Consider the following 14708-nt stretch of genomic DNA (forward strand, 5'->3'; position numbering starts at 1 on the left):
CATTATGAATTTTATTATAAAATTTTAATCTAATATAACTTTCAAACTTTATGTTTTAAGTCATAAATTCAAATTTAGATTCATAAACTGTAAATCAATATGCGTATTTAAATTTTATATTCAAAGTCTAATTCATATTTGAACTCTAATTAGAAGTTTTAGGTCTTAAATCAAAATTAGATTTAACTTTGGTTTCTAAATTTGATTTTTTTTTATGAGTCTACTTTATCTTCGAATTCAAATTAATAATCCAATCTTACATTTTGAATCTGATTTATACATTTAAAATTCAATCTTTCTCTCATCTCTTCTAGTTGGATGAGATTTTGCAAACCCTAATAAAAGTTTTTGGTGTTTTTGTTAAAGGAAAAGATATCCAACAATAAGAACAACAGAGAAATTCATCCTTAAATTAACAATTATTAAATTAGAGCAATATCCGCATTTACCGATTTTTAAAAATAAAAATTCAAGTATCAGACACCTGGAACCATATAAAATGCAGTTACTTAGCAGAGAATTCTACAAACACATGCTCTTACCACTATCACAGTTCAGATAACTATGAAAATATATATGTATATTCATCAAAAAACGAAAACTGAAAGGTTTAAGTCTCAGTTCCTGCTCATGTCCTTGTTTTTGCTAACAACATTATTCCACCCATACATCTTCAAAAATCAAAAAAACGTAATACAACATACATTCTCAAGAAAACCGATCGAAAGAATGCTGAGAACGAACCCGAAAGGGAGAATCTCATCGATGTTTCGGCGATAACGTGGCCATATAGTGTTTTCCATTTGAATGGCAGTTACTATGCTTGTATAACGTACCGTATGTATATACTCCTATAAAATGAGTTCTCATTATTTTTGCCCTAAAAGAAAGAGGAGGAAATTTAAACCTCGTTGTTGAACACACAGATGTTTCATTTCATCTGCTTATAGCAGCTATAGGCAACAGCGATGGAAGCAACGGCCGCAACGACAGCGAGAGCCGCGTAGGTATCCTGGCGCTCCCACCTCTCAAACCATGAGCAAGTTTTACGAGCGCCGGAGGTCCCTTTAGGCTTTCTGACCTCGCCTATATTTTCGCTCTTCTCGTTAACCTTATCATCATTGTTTTCTTCTACTTGTTTCCCATTTGACGGCATGGCTTGGCAACAATTTGAGGCTTTGCTTCCCCCGCAGCAACCAGTTTGACGCGCTGCATCATTGTTAGGCTGAAGTCGGAGGTTGTGAGCAGTTTTCTGTTCCTCTTGGGATAAACCCATCTGTCCCCTGTAGTTTTACTCAACACGGTAAATATCGAGCTTTAAATGTGTCCTTTCTGACCTGTTTGGTCCGGATAGAGCTTCCATGGAACTGTTGTTTTAAGCAGAACAGTTCAAACAAAAATTGACAGCTTTTCCTATTGAGATCTGGAAGCAGCTTCTTGCTGCAGTTGAAGCAGAAGCGCTCAACTTGGAGTTCTGCTTTTGGTGCCCAAGAGCTCATTTCAGCTTCCACCATAGCAAAAGCTCTTGAATAAAATTATTGTTAGCCAAATGCCCGGCTACTACTTCTCGGACCACAAAAGCCATTCTAAAAGCTCAGCCAAACAAGCCCTAATTTACTTGAACTGTATGATTGTTACATACAACTACCAGATAACAGCTGGTACCATTTTCACTAAAGGGGCGGTTGGATTGTGAAGTTGCAATTAGGCCGTAAATCAAGGTTTTAAGAACAGAATCGTTAGTCCTATCAACCATCATAAAACACTCAGAAGATATGGTAAATAGAAATGACATAAATTCTTAAAAACAAATTTCTTTTGGAATAGTATAAAGCTATATTTTGTAGAAAGATACCAAATTCTTGCCTATGACTAAACGGTGAAGTTATTAGGCATATGCTAGTTGATGGCAAAATCAATATTCTTATACTCACGAAATTTGATTTTCAGCCGAATTACAATTATGTCAATCCAAACGTCCCCTAAAGGATGTAGGGTGAGATATCATATTCATCTTTTTGCTTTTTCAATAAGGCCCTTTTTGGATGTCAAAATAAGATATATCCAATGATAACTAATTCGGCAAGACGATTTTTCTTATGTGATTGGAAGCAAGAAATTTCATTTTGTCCCCTTGAAAGGTCTTGGCATCTATAATTTAGTAGGATAACATATTTTATTTACAATGTGATTTATCTTATTCCAAAAAAAAAAAAAATCTTGAAGGCCGAATATGATATCGATTTTGGACATTTGATCACACTTCTTATCTAACAAATACTATATGCTTCTTCAGAAAATCGAAGGGATATACTGAAAAAGATGTTCAGGCATCCAAACAGGGCATTAGCATACCCAAAAAAAAAGAAAAAATCAACATGAAAATTTAACAAAATTTCTAAAATTAAAGAGTAAGAATACCTCCAAAGATGGTCTATAATCTGTCCTTTCCCAATATGCTGCTCAAGCAGGACGATCACATCCTCTGGAGCTACATATCCATACCTTACCAACATAAAAATACAACACCAATTAGCACCTATTAAATGAGAAGCAATCAAGCCTTTATCAAACTAATTTCTTGAGAGAAATTGAATCAAAATAAAAGAAATGCGGGCCAAAAAATAATAGGCTCTAACTTCATGATGCAGAAACTTCGGCACTTACCAATGCCCAGTAACTTCACCATTGATGCTCGGACTAAATATAATGACGTTTCCAGCATATTTGTGACCACCAATGTGGGAGCAAGGGCTAACAAACACTTTGTCCTGTAGACCACGGGCATTTATCTCCTCTTGGAATTTTTTGATGAGAACAGGGCCACAAAACCCACATCTCTTATCACGACTTCCATGAGCACATACATAGATGTATGAGCCCTTCAGCGTCTCAGCTTTTTTTGGAAGCCACTGGGTTTCCTTCACAAGCACTTCTTCAATGAAATCATTGACATCAGACTGAGTTAGGCCCCTGGACCAAAATTACAATCAGTTCAGCTTGTGCATATACCATCCCTACAAAAATCAACCATCTTTATATATACCCTTTAAAATCTGAATTTTAATAAATAATTCTTGAAACTGTGGTTTCTTATGACAACTAATATTGTAGAGGAGTCATCTAATTATGGGGAATAGTGATTCTCTATTGAAAACAGTTTTTAACAAAGGGTTATTTTCGTAAGTTAAGAGATAATTTTGCAAGGCGTAACACACGTCCGGATCTTGATTTTGTTTTATCCATAACACTACGAATCTCAATTTCATGAAAAGTCTCTACCGTAATACCTGTATTTGATCATATCCGGAAAGATCAAAACATCCCCATTTGATGATTCAGTACCTTCCTGTCCATTGATTATGGTCAAACGAGTCTGCAAGCAAAAGATAACAAGGAAATGATCAAATATATAGAATTAACAATCACTCTATGCCTAGTTGATTAATCTTATGGCGCTTCAAAAAGAATGTAAAGCAGGCAATGTTGGGATTAATTTCACTGCGGACTCCTCAATGACTAAGAGTTTGTAATATCACCAATGCCCCTGTAAATTTCACAATGTCCTTGCGGAAGGTGTGTTATGATATTCTGCCAACATGTATACAGAGCATGCACGATACCTTTTTGTTGGTCACAAGCGAATTTATGATATTTCAACTTTAGGAGGTCCCGCCAACAATTTTCTGCAACCTTTTATAAGCTTAACATCAATCTTCGAAAAGTTGCCTAAGTTTTAATACAACTTCAACACTCAACAATATATGAAAGAAGAGGATTTAAAATCATCTTATCCTTCTGAATACCATAAAGGAAGATGCATTTTGAGACAAACAAATCAATATCAGTTGACAATGACATGAGTGGTAAAAATCTGATACAAATTTATGCCAGCTGCTAAATTGACATCAAAATTCATGGAAAATATACAAAACTCTGGTCCACAATTAAGGTTACTTTTAGCACACCTGGTAGTTAAGCGTAATTTTTTCTTCGTGAACAGTATTTTACATGAAATGTAGAAAGTAGGTAGTAAATTTAAAATGAGTTTGCAGAGCCGAAAGTTTAAAACCATTATTTAGAAATATTCATGCAAATTAATATTTTATCCATGTTGCATGATGGGGGCTCAAACAATGAGGAATCCTAACCAATGCAATTAAGAAGGAAGGCTACTGTTAGGTATTCTAATTTTAGTACGAAACTGACAGTTCAATTAGAAGTTATGGAATATTTCTAGAAATTCTTCAATCTAAATCCTGATTTACTCACATAACAGATGACAAGAGATTTCTATTTTATGAATGAACATAGAATAGATGTTCCTCTTTTCTTCCATGAATTGGGATCACCAAAGTTGAGGACACTTCTGCAATGAAAATATGGAATATGCATTGCAATGATAAGAGTTATTGTTTGATCGGAAAATCATGCATAGACTATTTTTTCATCCGTATGAGTAGCTCTCTAGCTCTCGACAAGTAAATGTCAAAAAACTTGACTCGAAACAATGTGTTTCTGCTAAAACATAGATAAGTACATATAATTTCACACCACACATTAATTATTTTGCCAATTCTTACCCTACCATCAAAGGACTTCACTGTAACGTAATCACGAAATGAAATGTGCAAGGTCTACACTTGTTACAGCTAGCTCTGGACCTTACAATAGCTGTCTGTACCTTTGTTGTCACACAACGAGAACAAAAATTTGGGTGAATCTCGAGCACAGAATAATCTAAGCAATTTCCGCATAGAAGCGCTACTACAATAGCTGTCTGTAGTAGCTCAATTGCACTCAACGGAGTTTAAGTACTAAACAATTGAGGTTCGGGCTCGGGTTCGGGTTCGGGTTCGGGTTCATTTAACTTCACGACCCGTTACAATAGCTGTCTGTACCTTTGTTGTCAAACAACTCAACTGCACGTAATGCATGAGAGAAGCGCTACTACATGAGAAATAAGCCTTTCCAACGGAGTTTAAGTACTAAAGAGTTTAAAATATGCATAATTCAAATTGACATCGATAGAGTCCTATTACACTAGTAGAATTGTTTGGAAATGTCTTAAATGATTTAGGAATTCCTTTTAGGTTCAATTTGATGCTCTCATACATGGCAAAGGAGATAGCAAAAACAGATATATTTAAAAATGGAAGCTTGTTATTTAAAGTTTTTATTTAGGGCTTGAGCTTTCTACAGCTTCTCCTATATCTCTTCTACTACTACTCCCTATCTTCCTCATAAATCATTTTTCTTCCCTCTCACCCTCCTTTCCTCTCTACTTCTTAACATCTGGTCAACCTCAAAGTTATTTGAAGTTCTCCTATGATAAGATCACTATCCAAACAAGGAAAATGCACCACCTTTGACATTGGTGGTCTCAGTTGATCTGATTGAACCTTCAATAGACCAAACCATTGAGTAATCCCAAAATAAAAACAAAATCTCAATCATTCCTAAATATTGTTTCCTGATAGTATTTTACATCTCATATTTGACGCCGTTTCTCTCGTAGGGAAGAAGGAACTTCTTTGTTTTCACGAACAACGTCTTCTTATTCCTCACAAAAGAAGCCCTATTCTACTCCGCCGACCCCTAATTCAGCTTTCCATCTATTCTCTGTACTTGTAACAAAACTGTCCCTTGCACATAGTTTATAGATCTCCAATACCTCCAACTACAACAATATGATAAATTGATAAATTGATAATGATAACAGATAGAATTCTGCTCCAAGAAATGCCAATAAATAAATTTTCCATTTGGATCCAGGATAATCATAACAGTTCAACCCTCTTGCTAAAGTAAAATTAAACTACACCCAACATTCTAATATTAAAAGTTCTCGCATAATCCAAACTACTTTTCAAGTGTATAAGGGTGTGAAACGCATGAACAAAAACTAGAAATTACCACATGGACAGATCTCAACACTTGAAAGTTCTAAAGAGAAACATCTGGCACCTGATTTATAATTACAAAATCAACACCCTACGACAACTTTTCCCAACAATCTAATCAGCAATTTTAGAGGCTTCTTACCATCTCTAAAAGCATATGAATCATTAAAAGGTCAACTATAAGCCCTAATTTATACGTTACCAATCGATCGATTCATGCACAAAGAGATTCTCACAAGAGATTAAACCCTACATCCTCATGAACGAGAAACCCTAGCACCGATCGAGCTCACCTTCTTCTTCATCTCCCCCTTCCGCGCCTTCAGCGCCGCCGCGAGCACCGCCGGGAGGCGGCCACCGGACTCCTCCGCCTCCGCCGCCGCCGCCGCCTCGACGTTCGGCGCCCACTCCTCCGGCGACCTGTGGCGGAGGAACACGTGGCGGTCGTAGCCCTGTACGGTCCCCGCGAGATCCTCGCGGCCGAACTCCTGCCGCCGGAACCCTACCTCGTCGCCGTCGGCGGCGGCGGCGGCGGCGGAGGAGGAGGAGAGCGAGGGGGAGCCCATGGGAGAGAGAGGGGAGATGGAAGAGATGGGGGAGAGGAGGAGGCGAGGGAGAGGGAGAGGGAGAGGGAAATGGTGTGAGGTGCGGGGTAGAGAGGAGAAGGAGAGGAGGGGGCGAGGTGGGGAAACGAGGTGGGGATACGACGTGCGAAACGCGAGGGAAACCCCCTTCTTCATTTTTTTTTCTTTTTTTTAATTTTTTTTTTATTATGCGGTTTCTACCTTTTATTATTTTCCAAAAGAGTGGGTTGTTGGGGGAAGTTTTTTTTTTTTTTCGGACAATGATATGTTGACTTTTTCTTTGTACGAGTTTTTCATTTTTTATATTTATTTTAGGTTTTAGATTGACAAAGGCTTTTTGCTTGATGTGACACATAATAATAAATTTATAAAATTAGTCATTCGAATATTGAGAGGAATAACAGTATGATTAGAGCAAAAATATATCACTACAGACACTCTCAAAAATTCTTTTAAGGCAGTGTTTGGTTAGGAAATAGCGATAGAAACAGACCCTTATCCCCCTAATTTTTTATTCTAGAATAGTAGTTCTCAGTTACCTATAATAACCGGTTATAACTATCCCCACCAACACCTCCATTTTCTATATAAAACTAGGCCAATTTGCATAAAAAATTCATTTATTTTGGGCTTTTGTAAAACTGGGCCACCTTTTTCGTTTTTGCAGATTCGGTCCGCTTTTTCAGCAAAATGACCAAAATACCCTTATACCTTTTTCTCTCTCCTTTTTTTTTCTCGTTTTTTTTTTTCTTTCGCTTCCCAGAGAGCGGCAAAGGCGAAGGAGGCGGCTTGTCCGGCGCATCCTTACCCTCGCCCGCACACCCCCGCACCTTCCTCGTCTCCGACCCTGCCGAGGCCGCACCGCGACTTTTTTTTTTTTTCCTCTCCGACTCTCCTCCACCGTTTCTAACGACGACGCCTCTCTCGCCCTTCCCCGTAATTCTCGTCCTCTCCCTTTCCTTTCTTCTCTGCCGCCTCCGACGACGACGCATCTTCGCCGGCGCCGACAATATGCCGGCGCATCCTTATCCTCGCCTGCACACCCCTGCACCTTCCTCGCCTCCGACCCTGCCGAGGCCTCCTGACTCTTTTTTTTTCCTCTTCGACTCTCCTCCACTGTTTCCGACGACGACGCCTCTCTTGCCCTCCTCCGCCCTTCTCGTCCTCTCCCTCTCCCTCCCCCTCTGCCGCCTCCGACGACGATGCATCTCGGCGCCGGTGCCGACACTATAGAGGTCACTACGGCGTTGCAGCCTCGGAACGGGGGGTTCTTAGCGGCATTGTCGCTGGCGCCGTGGCCGTTGGTAGAGAGGGGTGACCAAAAAAATTATAAAAGAAGCAAGAAAAAAAAATAAAGATAAAAAATTATAGAAAAAGAAGGATGGAGATGAAATTGCATCGTTAACTGAAAAAAAAATTATAAGTTGTATTACTTAAAATGTAAACTGCAGATTTAAGATGAAAATTACAATTTTTAAACAACAATTACATTCTTTGGGAGATATTTACACTGTTTCTCTTCTTATTGCACTTTTTCAGATGTAAATTACATCCATTAAGATGAAAGTTACACTTTTTAAACGAAAATTGTACTGTTTCTTCTCTTGTTACACTATTTTTTCTCTTGTTACACTATTTTTTATCTTAAACTGCATCCCTTTAAGAGATATTTATATTGTTTCTCCTCTTGTTGCACTATTTCTTCTCTTGTTGCACTATTTCTCCTCTTGTTACACTATTTTTATCTTAAACTGCACCCTTTAAGAGGAGAAACAGTGTAACAAGAAGAGAAATAGTGAAACAAGAGAAAAAACGGTGCAACAAGAGGAGAAACAGTATAAATATCTTTTAAATGAGTACAGTTTAAGATAAAAAATAGTGTAAGGTATAGACAAGAGAAAAAAATAGTGTAACAAGAGGAGAAACAGTACAACTTTCGTTTAAAGAGTGTAATTTTTATCTTAATGAGTGCAGTTTACATTTGAAAGAGTGCAATAAGAGGAGAAACAGTGTAAATATCTTCCAGACAGTGTAATTTTTGTTTAAAGAGTGTAATTTTTATCTTAAAGCTGTATTTTACATCTTAAGTAGTACAACTTATAGTTTTTTTTGCAATTAACGATGCAATTTCATCTTCATCCTTCTTTTTCTATATTTTTTTATCTTTATTTTTTTTCTTACTTCTTTTATAATTTTTTTTTGTCACCCCTCTCTATGGCGCCGACGACGATGCCGCTAAGAACCCCCCACTCCGAGGCTGCAGGGCCGCAGTGACCTCCACGGTGTCAGTGCCGGCGTTGGCGCCGGCGAAGATGCATCGTCGTCAGAGGCGGCAGAGGAGGATGGAGATGGAGAGGACGAGAAGGGCGGAGAAGGGCAAAAGAAGTGTCGTTGTCGGAAACAGTGGAGGAGAGTCGAAAAGGAAAAAAAAAAAGAGTCGCGACGCGGCCTCAACAGGGTTGGAGGCGAGGAAGGTGCAGGGGTGTGCAGGCGAGGGTAAGGATGCGCCGGCATATTGTCGGCGCCGGCGAAAATGCGTCGTCGTAGGAAACGGCAGAGAAGGAAGGAGAGGGAGAGGACGAGAAGGACGGGGAAGGGCGAGAGAGGCGTCGTCGTCGGAAACGGTGGAGGAGAGTCGGAGAGGAAAAAAAAAATCGCGGTGCGGCCTCGGCAGGGTCGGAGGCGAGTAAGGTGCGTGGGTGTGCGTGCGAGGCCGCTCTCTGGGAAGAAAAAAGAGGAGAGAGAAAAAGGTATAAGGGTATTTGGTCAGTTTGCTGAAAAAGCGGACCGAATCTGCAAAAACGAAAAAGGTGGCCTGGTTTTGCAAAAGCCCAAAATAAGTGAATTTTTTATGCAAAACTACCTAATATTTTTTCTTATTCCATATTATCTATCCAAACGTTATTTTTCTTATCCCCGGGAACAATCCAATTTTCATCCAAACGCTATTTTTCTTATCCACATACTTGTATCTATTCTTGTAATAGCTAGTTCTTACTTATACCTGAACCAAATGGTAAAAAAATTACTGATGTAGTAATAATCACGAATCAAATATAAAACGTATTGATTGGTTTACTTATTCATTTGAAGGTCCAATTAATTTATGAGCAACACTTTGAGGGCCACGTAATGGGTATCAAAAGCATAACGATCAGAGGTCATTCATTTAAACATTTTCAAACAAATTAAGTACATATGAAATGAAATATCTCTCAAAAGACTTTTCCAAATCAAATATTTAGGAAATAAGAAGAGAGAAAAAAAAAATTATCTTCAAAAATTTTATAGCAATAAAAACTTTAATTAGAAAAGAATATTAATAAACTAATACATACGTAATAGTGAAGCGGAGCTCATGCGATACAACAGATATAAAAAATTTATAGCAATACATTTTAGTTATTATTTCTATACATTATTAGAATTCAATTGGGTTAGTTTTTAATTTGATTAATATAAATGAGTATGTGTAAAAACAAAAGATTTGAGATTTGTTAATAATTAACTAATTAATAATGGTGTACTTGTAAGTAAATAGCTAATGTACTTGGGTATTACTATTAAGTAATGAAAATAATTAAATTTTTTTATGTGTACATAAGGAAATGGAAATTTTGGAAGAATATTTAGGTAAGTAATTTTATCATTGCACATGCAGAGAGAAAAAAAAATTATAGATAGTTATTAAAAATTAGATAATTTTATAGGACCATAAGTGTTTTAAAAAAATAAAGTAATTAAAATATCTTCAATAAAGTTGACTAAAAAAATGTAGGAAGAGAAAGAGTGTAAGAAAGGGTTATGAGTCATTCGCAATTTAGAAGAGTTAGAGATAAAAAAAATTAATAAAAAATTAATAAAATAATAAAAAAATAAAAAATTGGGGATAAAGGCTTGGTAACCCTTTTATTAGTGCTGTACGGATCTTGATGCGATCCAACGTTTAAAAATTCAGAAGCACGTTGAGCTCATATACTTTTAAAGGTACATGAGCTCAATTCATATAATATTTTTGTAATCTTTTAGATTTTCTATTCAAAATGTTCAAATCATTACCATTCAACTCACGTTGCAAAGTTGTAAAATGTGTTAATAAAATAGCAGTATCATTAATTGTAGATTTTTATGTGATAAGAATATTAAATTATCATGAGTTTGGAGGTATTTTCGAAAGCCATTAGTAGTCCACTAATAAAAATACATCGATTCTTAATAATCTCTCACTCAAAGGGCCTGCATGATAAGTTAGTAACATATTTGCTATTTCTTATATAAAATTTATAATATTTTTGAAATATATTACAATACTAGAAATAGGAGGACATGTGTCACCATGTGACTCCCCTAACCCTTCTTTAATTTAATAGAATAGAATAAATATAAATAATAAATATACTTGGTCTCACTATGTATGAATACCTCTAACAAGCAACAAGGACTTAGTTTAAAAAGTCAAGGATAAACAAGACAACTAATGACTTTTTGGTCACAACAGAACAACATTCAACCCCACCACATTATTTTTTTAAAAGTAAAAAAACTATAAAGAGCCCCCCTCAATTTTAAATTTTTTGTGAACCTGCATTTGAACTTTTACTTTGCCAACTAGACTCCTACACTTTGTGAAATAGTTAAATAGACCTCTCTCTTCAATTAAACTTACTAATTATACAGTCGTTTCAGTAGTACGTCTTGCATATAGTTATTATATAAATCTTCAAAATACAAAAATAATTTGTTTTGAATATTCTGACACACAAAGAAAAGGATCAAAAATTGATGTTATTTTCGTCCGATTCCTCAATACTCCTATTTAGTTATCAAAATTAGAAGAAAAAATATATATTTTTTTGAAATCTTACAAAATTATGTGAACAACACGGGATCAAAATAGTTGTATAATTTATAAGTTAGATTGAGTAAAATAGTATACTGAATAATTGAATAAAGTCTAGGAAAACTAATTACCAAAATTAAAAGTTTCAGAGTCTGTGTTTGTTAAAGAGTTAAAATTTAGGGATTCTCTATACATTTTTTTCTCCCCTCTTTTAAATTAAAAGAATGATACTTCTAAGAGAAATTTTAGGAATACCCTATTATATTGTTGATGAGTTGTCGTACATATACGAATGGGTGAGGGCTTAGGGCTTAGAGTTTAATAATAGTATTTGAGGTTTAGTAATTAATAATTAAGCTGTAAAATGATATTGTCACATCATCAACAGTATTGTAGGATACACTTGGAGGTATATGTAGCAGGGGCTACTTTTCTAAATGGGGCAATTATTTATAAACTCTTGAAAAGTTTTCGACTTTTTGATTTATTCCTCTTAGAAGTCTAATATTGAAAATATCCTTTTTATGTTCCAACCCATTTCAAATATACCCCTAGAGTTAAATAATGAACTATTAAAATAGCTGTTATTTTTATGAAATTACTATTTTGCCTTTTCAAATATACCTTCGACTATCACCAACTTTTTTTATTTGTTCTTAAGTTAGAGGTACAGAAAGTATTTTGATTTTTGGTTTTTTCAAATATACTCTTCTACCATTACCAATATTTCTTATTTGCCCTTAAGTTAAGGGCAAAAGAGGTATTTTTAATTTTTTTTTTTAATTCTAGTAGATATTTAACTCACATTTAACCCAAGTTAACTTAACATATGGTAACTGTAGATGTATTTTGAAATAATGGAGAAACATATAAGGAATATATTAGAAAAAAAAATATAAAAAAATAAAATATTTTTCAAATTTTGAGGAATATATAGGTAAATCAACACAACTAGCCATATGATCCTCATTTGTTGAAATTTTTTGTAGTAGGTAGAGGATCCCAGGGATATTCATGCATGCATTGTCCATTCACTAATAATAAAAAGCCAAAACAAACTTTGCCTTTTACCAACTAACCCTAACTACTAGACCTTTTGAAAGGGAATAACAACATTTCATCTCCTTTTTGGGATAAATATCAAATATACCCTTTAAAACTTCAAAATATTGAATGTATCCTTGATTGACCGTCCTTATTGATTTTCAAAAGTTTCTTCAAAAAAATTAGGGTGGTTTAGAAGGGTATTTTGATAATTTTAGAACAAATTTAAAAATTTTGAATAGTAATCTGCAGTAAATAAGCAAAAGTTCTTTTTTTATTGGCAGTTTATCTTTTTGCACTCAGGGCCTATTTGATTCTTTAGAATTTTTATAAATATCTTTTTCAGAGTACCAGAACAAAACAAAAGTACCTCAAAATACTGTAAATTAAATTGCCATATAACTAAAAAGAAGTCAGAGTCATGTATATTTATTATTTCTTCTAATAATCTAATATTTGAATCTGTAGGCCATAAACAATTACTTCACATTTCTAGCTGAATTTATTTTTTTTTAAATAATAAATAGAACATTAGCATGCCACCATTCTATACCATTCTTTAAGCACTAGATATATAGCAAGATACGGGCTTTTTTTGCAATTAGCCCTCTGAAAAAATTTATTTTAAAAATAGTCCCAGCAAATTTAAATTTGCAAAAATGGTCCTGACCGTGCCACGTAGGCGCTACGTCAGCGCCATGCGGGCCGGGCTAGGCCAGTGAACCATTCACTGTGTCTAAACACGGTGAATGGTTCACCGTGTCTGGGGAAAGAAAAGGGAAAGGAAAAATTTACGAAAAAGATAAGTATGGAACACGATGAATCATTCATTGTATTTGAACACGGTGAATGGTTCACCGTGTTCAACTTAACACCCCAACCCGTCCACGTGGCGCTGATGTGGCGTCTGCGTGGCAAGGTCAGAATTATTTTTGCAAATTTAAATTTGTTGGGGCTATTTTTAAAATAAATTTTTTTCAGGGGGCTAATTGCAAAAAATGCCCCAAGATACTAATCCAAATAGATTTTTGAATATGATTTAACTCAAAATATATAATATAACGGTTATGAAGATAGAGACAAAGTTGGGATTATTTTCACATTATCTATGTTCAAAGACATTGTACAAATAGAGTTTTTTATTTTTAATTACGTAGGTTTGTAGTAAATTTGTATTTTTTTGGAGAAGAGTTGTTCACTTGTTTGGATACTCTTTCTAGAAATATAGAATGCAATAAAATGGTCGTCCATCTACATGTTTTGGGGTAAAATGCAAAAANAATAGAGTTTTTTATTTTTAATTACGTAGGTTTGTAGTAAATTTGTATTTTTTTGGAGAAGAGTTGTTCACTTGTTTGGATACTCTTTCTAGAAAAAAAAAAAAAAAAAAAAAGCTCAAATTTTTATAATTTTTGAGGGAGCTTACACCTCAGAATCTCATATCAAATGTTTGGGAATTCTGAAATTTTTTTGTAATAAAGTTTAAAAAATAGTGAATTATTTACCGTCTTTTTTGAGAAAGAAAGTAATAAACAATTTATAGTTTCTTTCTATTTTCTATACGAAATTCTAACAAGTATATAAAAATTTTAGTAAATTACATATAATTTTAACAAATTAAAAAATTCTAACAAACTATTTATACAATTTTAATAATTAAACAAAAATTTCAATAATCCACGTACAATCCTATTAATTTCGTAAAAATTCTCACAACTCATAAAAAAGGAAAGGCTAAATTATAAAAAATCTCCCTGCCAAAATACGCCTTTTTATTTTCCCCCCGTCATTTAAAAACATACACTTTGCTTCCCTAAAAAATAAGAAATATTCACTTCGGACCCTGCCATCAGTGTTCTATTAGGGTTCCCTTTATATCCCATTATTATATATATTTTTTTTATATCGAAAATATTCTTTCTATAAATGAAGGAGGGTTAGAGAGGAGAGGAAGAGGAAGAGGGTATTTTGGTCATTTTGTCAATATAGTTAACATCATATTCCCTGTGAATATTTTTTTATTTTTTAGTGGTGCAAAGTGTAGGTTTATAAATGACGGAGAGACAAAGTGAAAAATCAGATTTTGATAGAAGTTTTTTTGTAATTTAGAAAATCAATAAAATGATTCACTATTTTCTAAAAATGGTAAATAATTCACTATCTTTCTCATTTTTGTCTATCATAACCCTGAGTTAGTAAGAAATAGGTTAGTTGGCTAAATAAAATTCGTAAAGATTATTTGACAAATTAAAAAATTTTAAGAATTATTTTAAAATAAGTCCTCACTATAGAGAAGCATTAAATTTAGTCTTTTTCTGAGTTTCGATGACTCTAGTG

General features: G+C 34.7%; 1 protein-coding gene across 1 annotated transcript; it reads right to left on the reverse strand.

Moving 5' to 3' along the window:
- Nucleotides 560-6671, reverse strand: LOC109718819. The gene is made up of 5 exons (XM_020245238.1): nt 6197-6671; nt 3291-3376; nt 2668-2973; nt 2422-2505; nt 560-1283 (listed from the first exon to the last, which is right to left on the reverse strand). Exons 1-5 carry the CDS (start codon nt 6641-6643, stop codon nt 932-934), a joined length of 1275 nt encoding a protein of 424 aa, XP_020100827.1. The 5' UTR covers nt 6644-6671; the 3' UTR covers nt 560-931.

The sequence above is a fragment of the Ananas comosus genome, linkage group 12, assembly GCF_001540865.1.
Source record: "Ananas comosus cultivar F153 linkage group 12, ASM154086v1, whole genome shotgun sequence".
In the NCBI taxonomy this organism is placed as follows: domain Eukaryota; kingdom Viridiplantae; phylum Streptophyta; class Magnoliopsida; order Poales; family Bromeliaceae; genus Ananas; species Ananas comosus.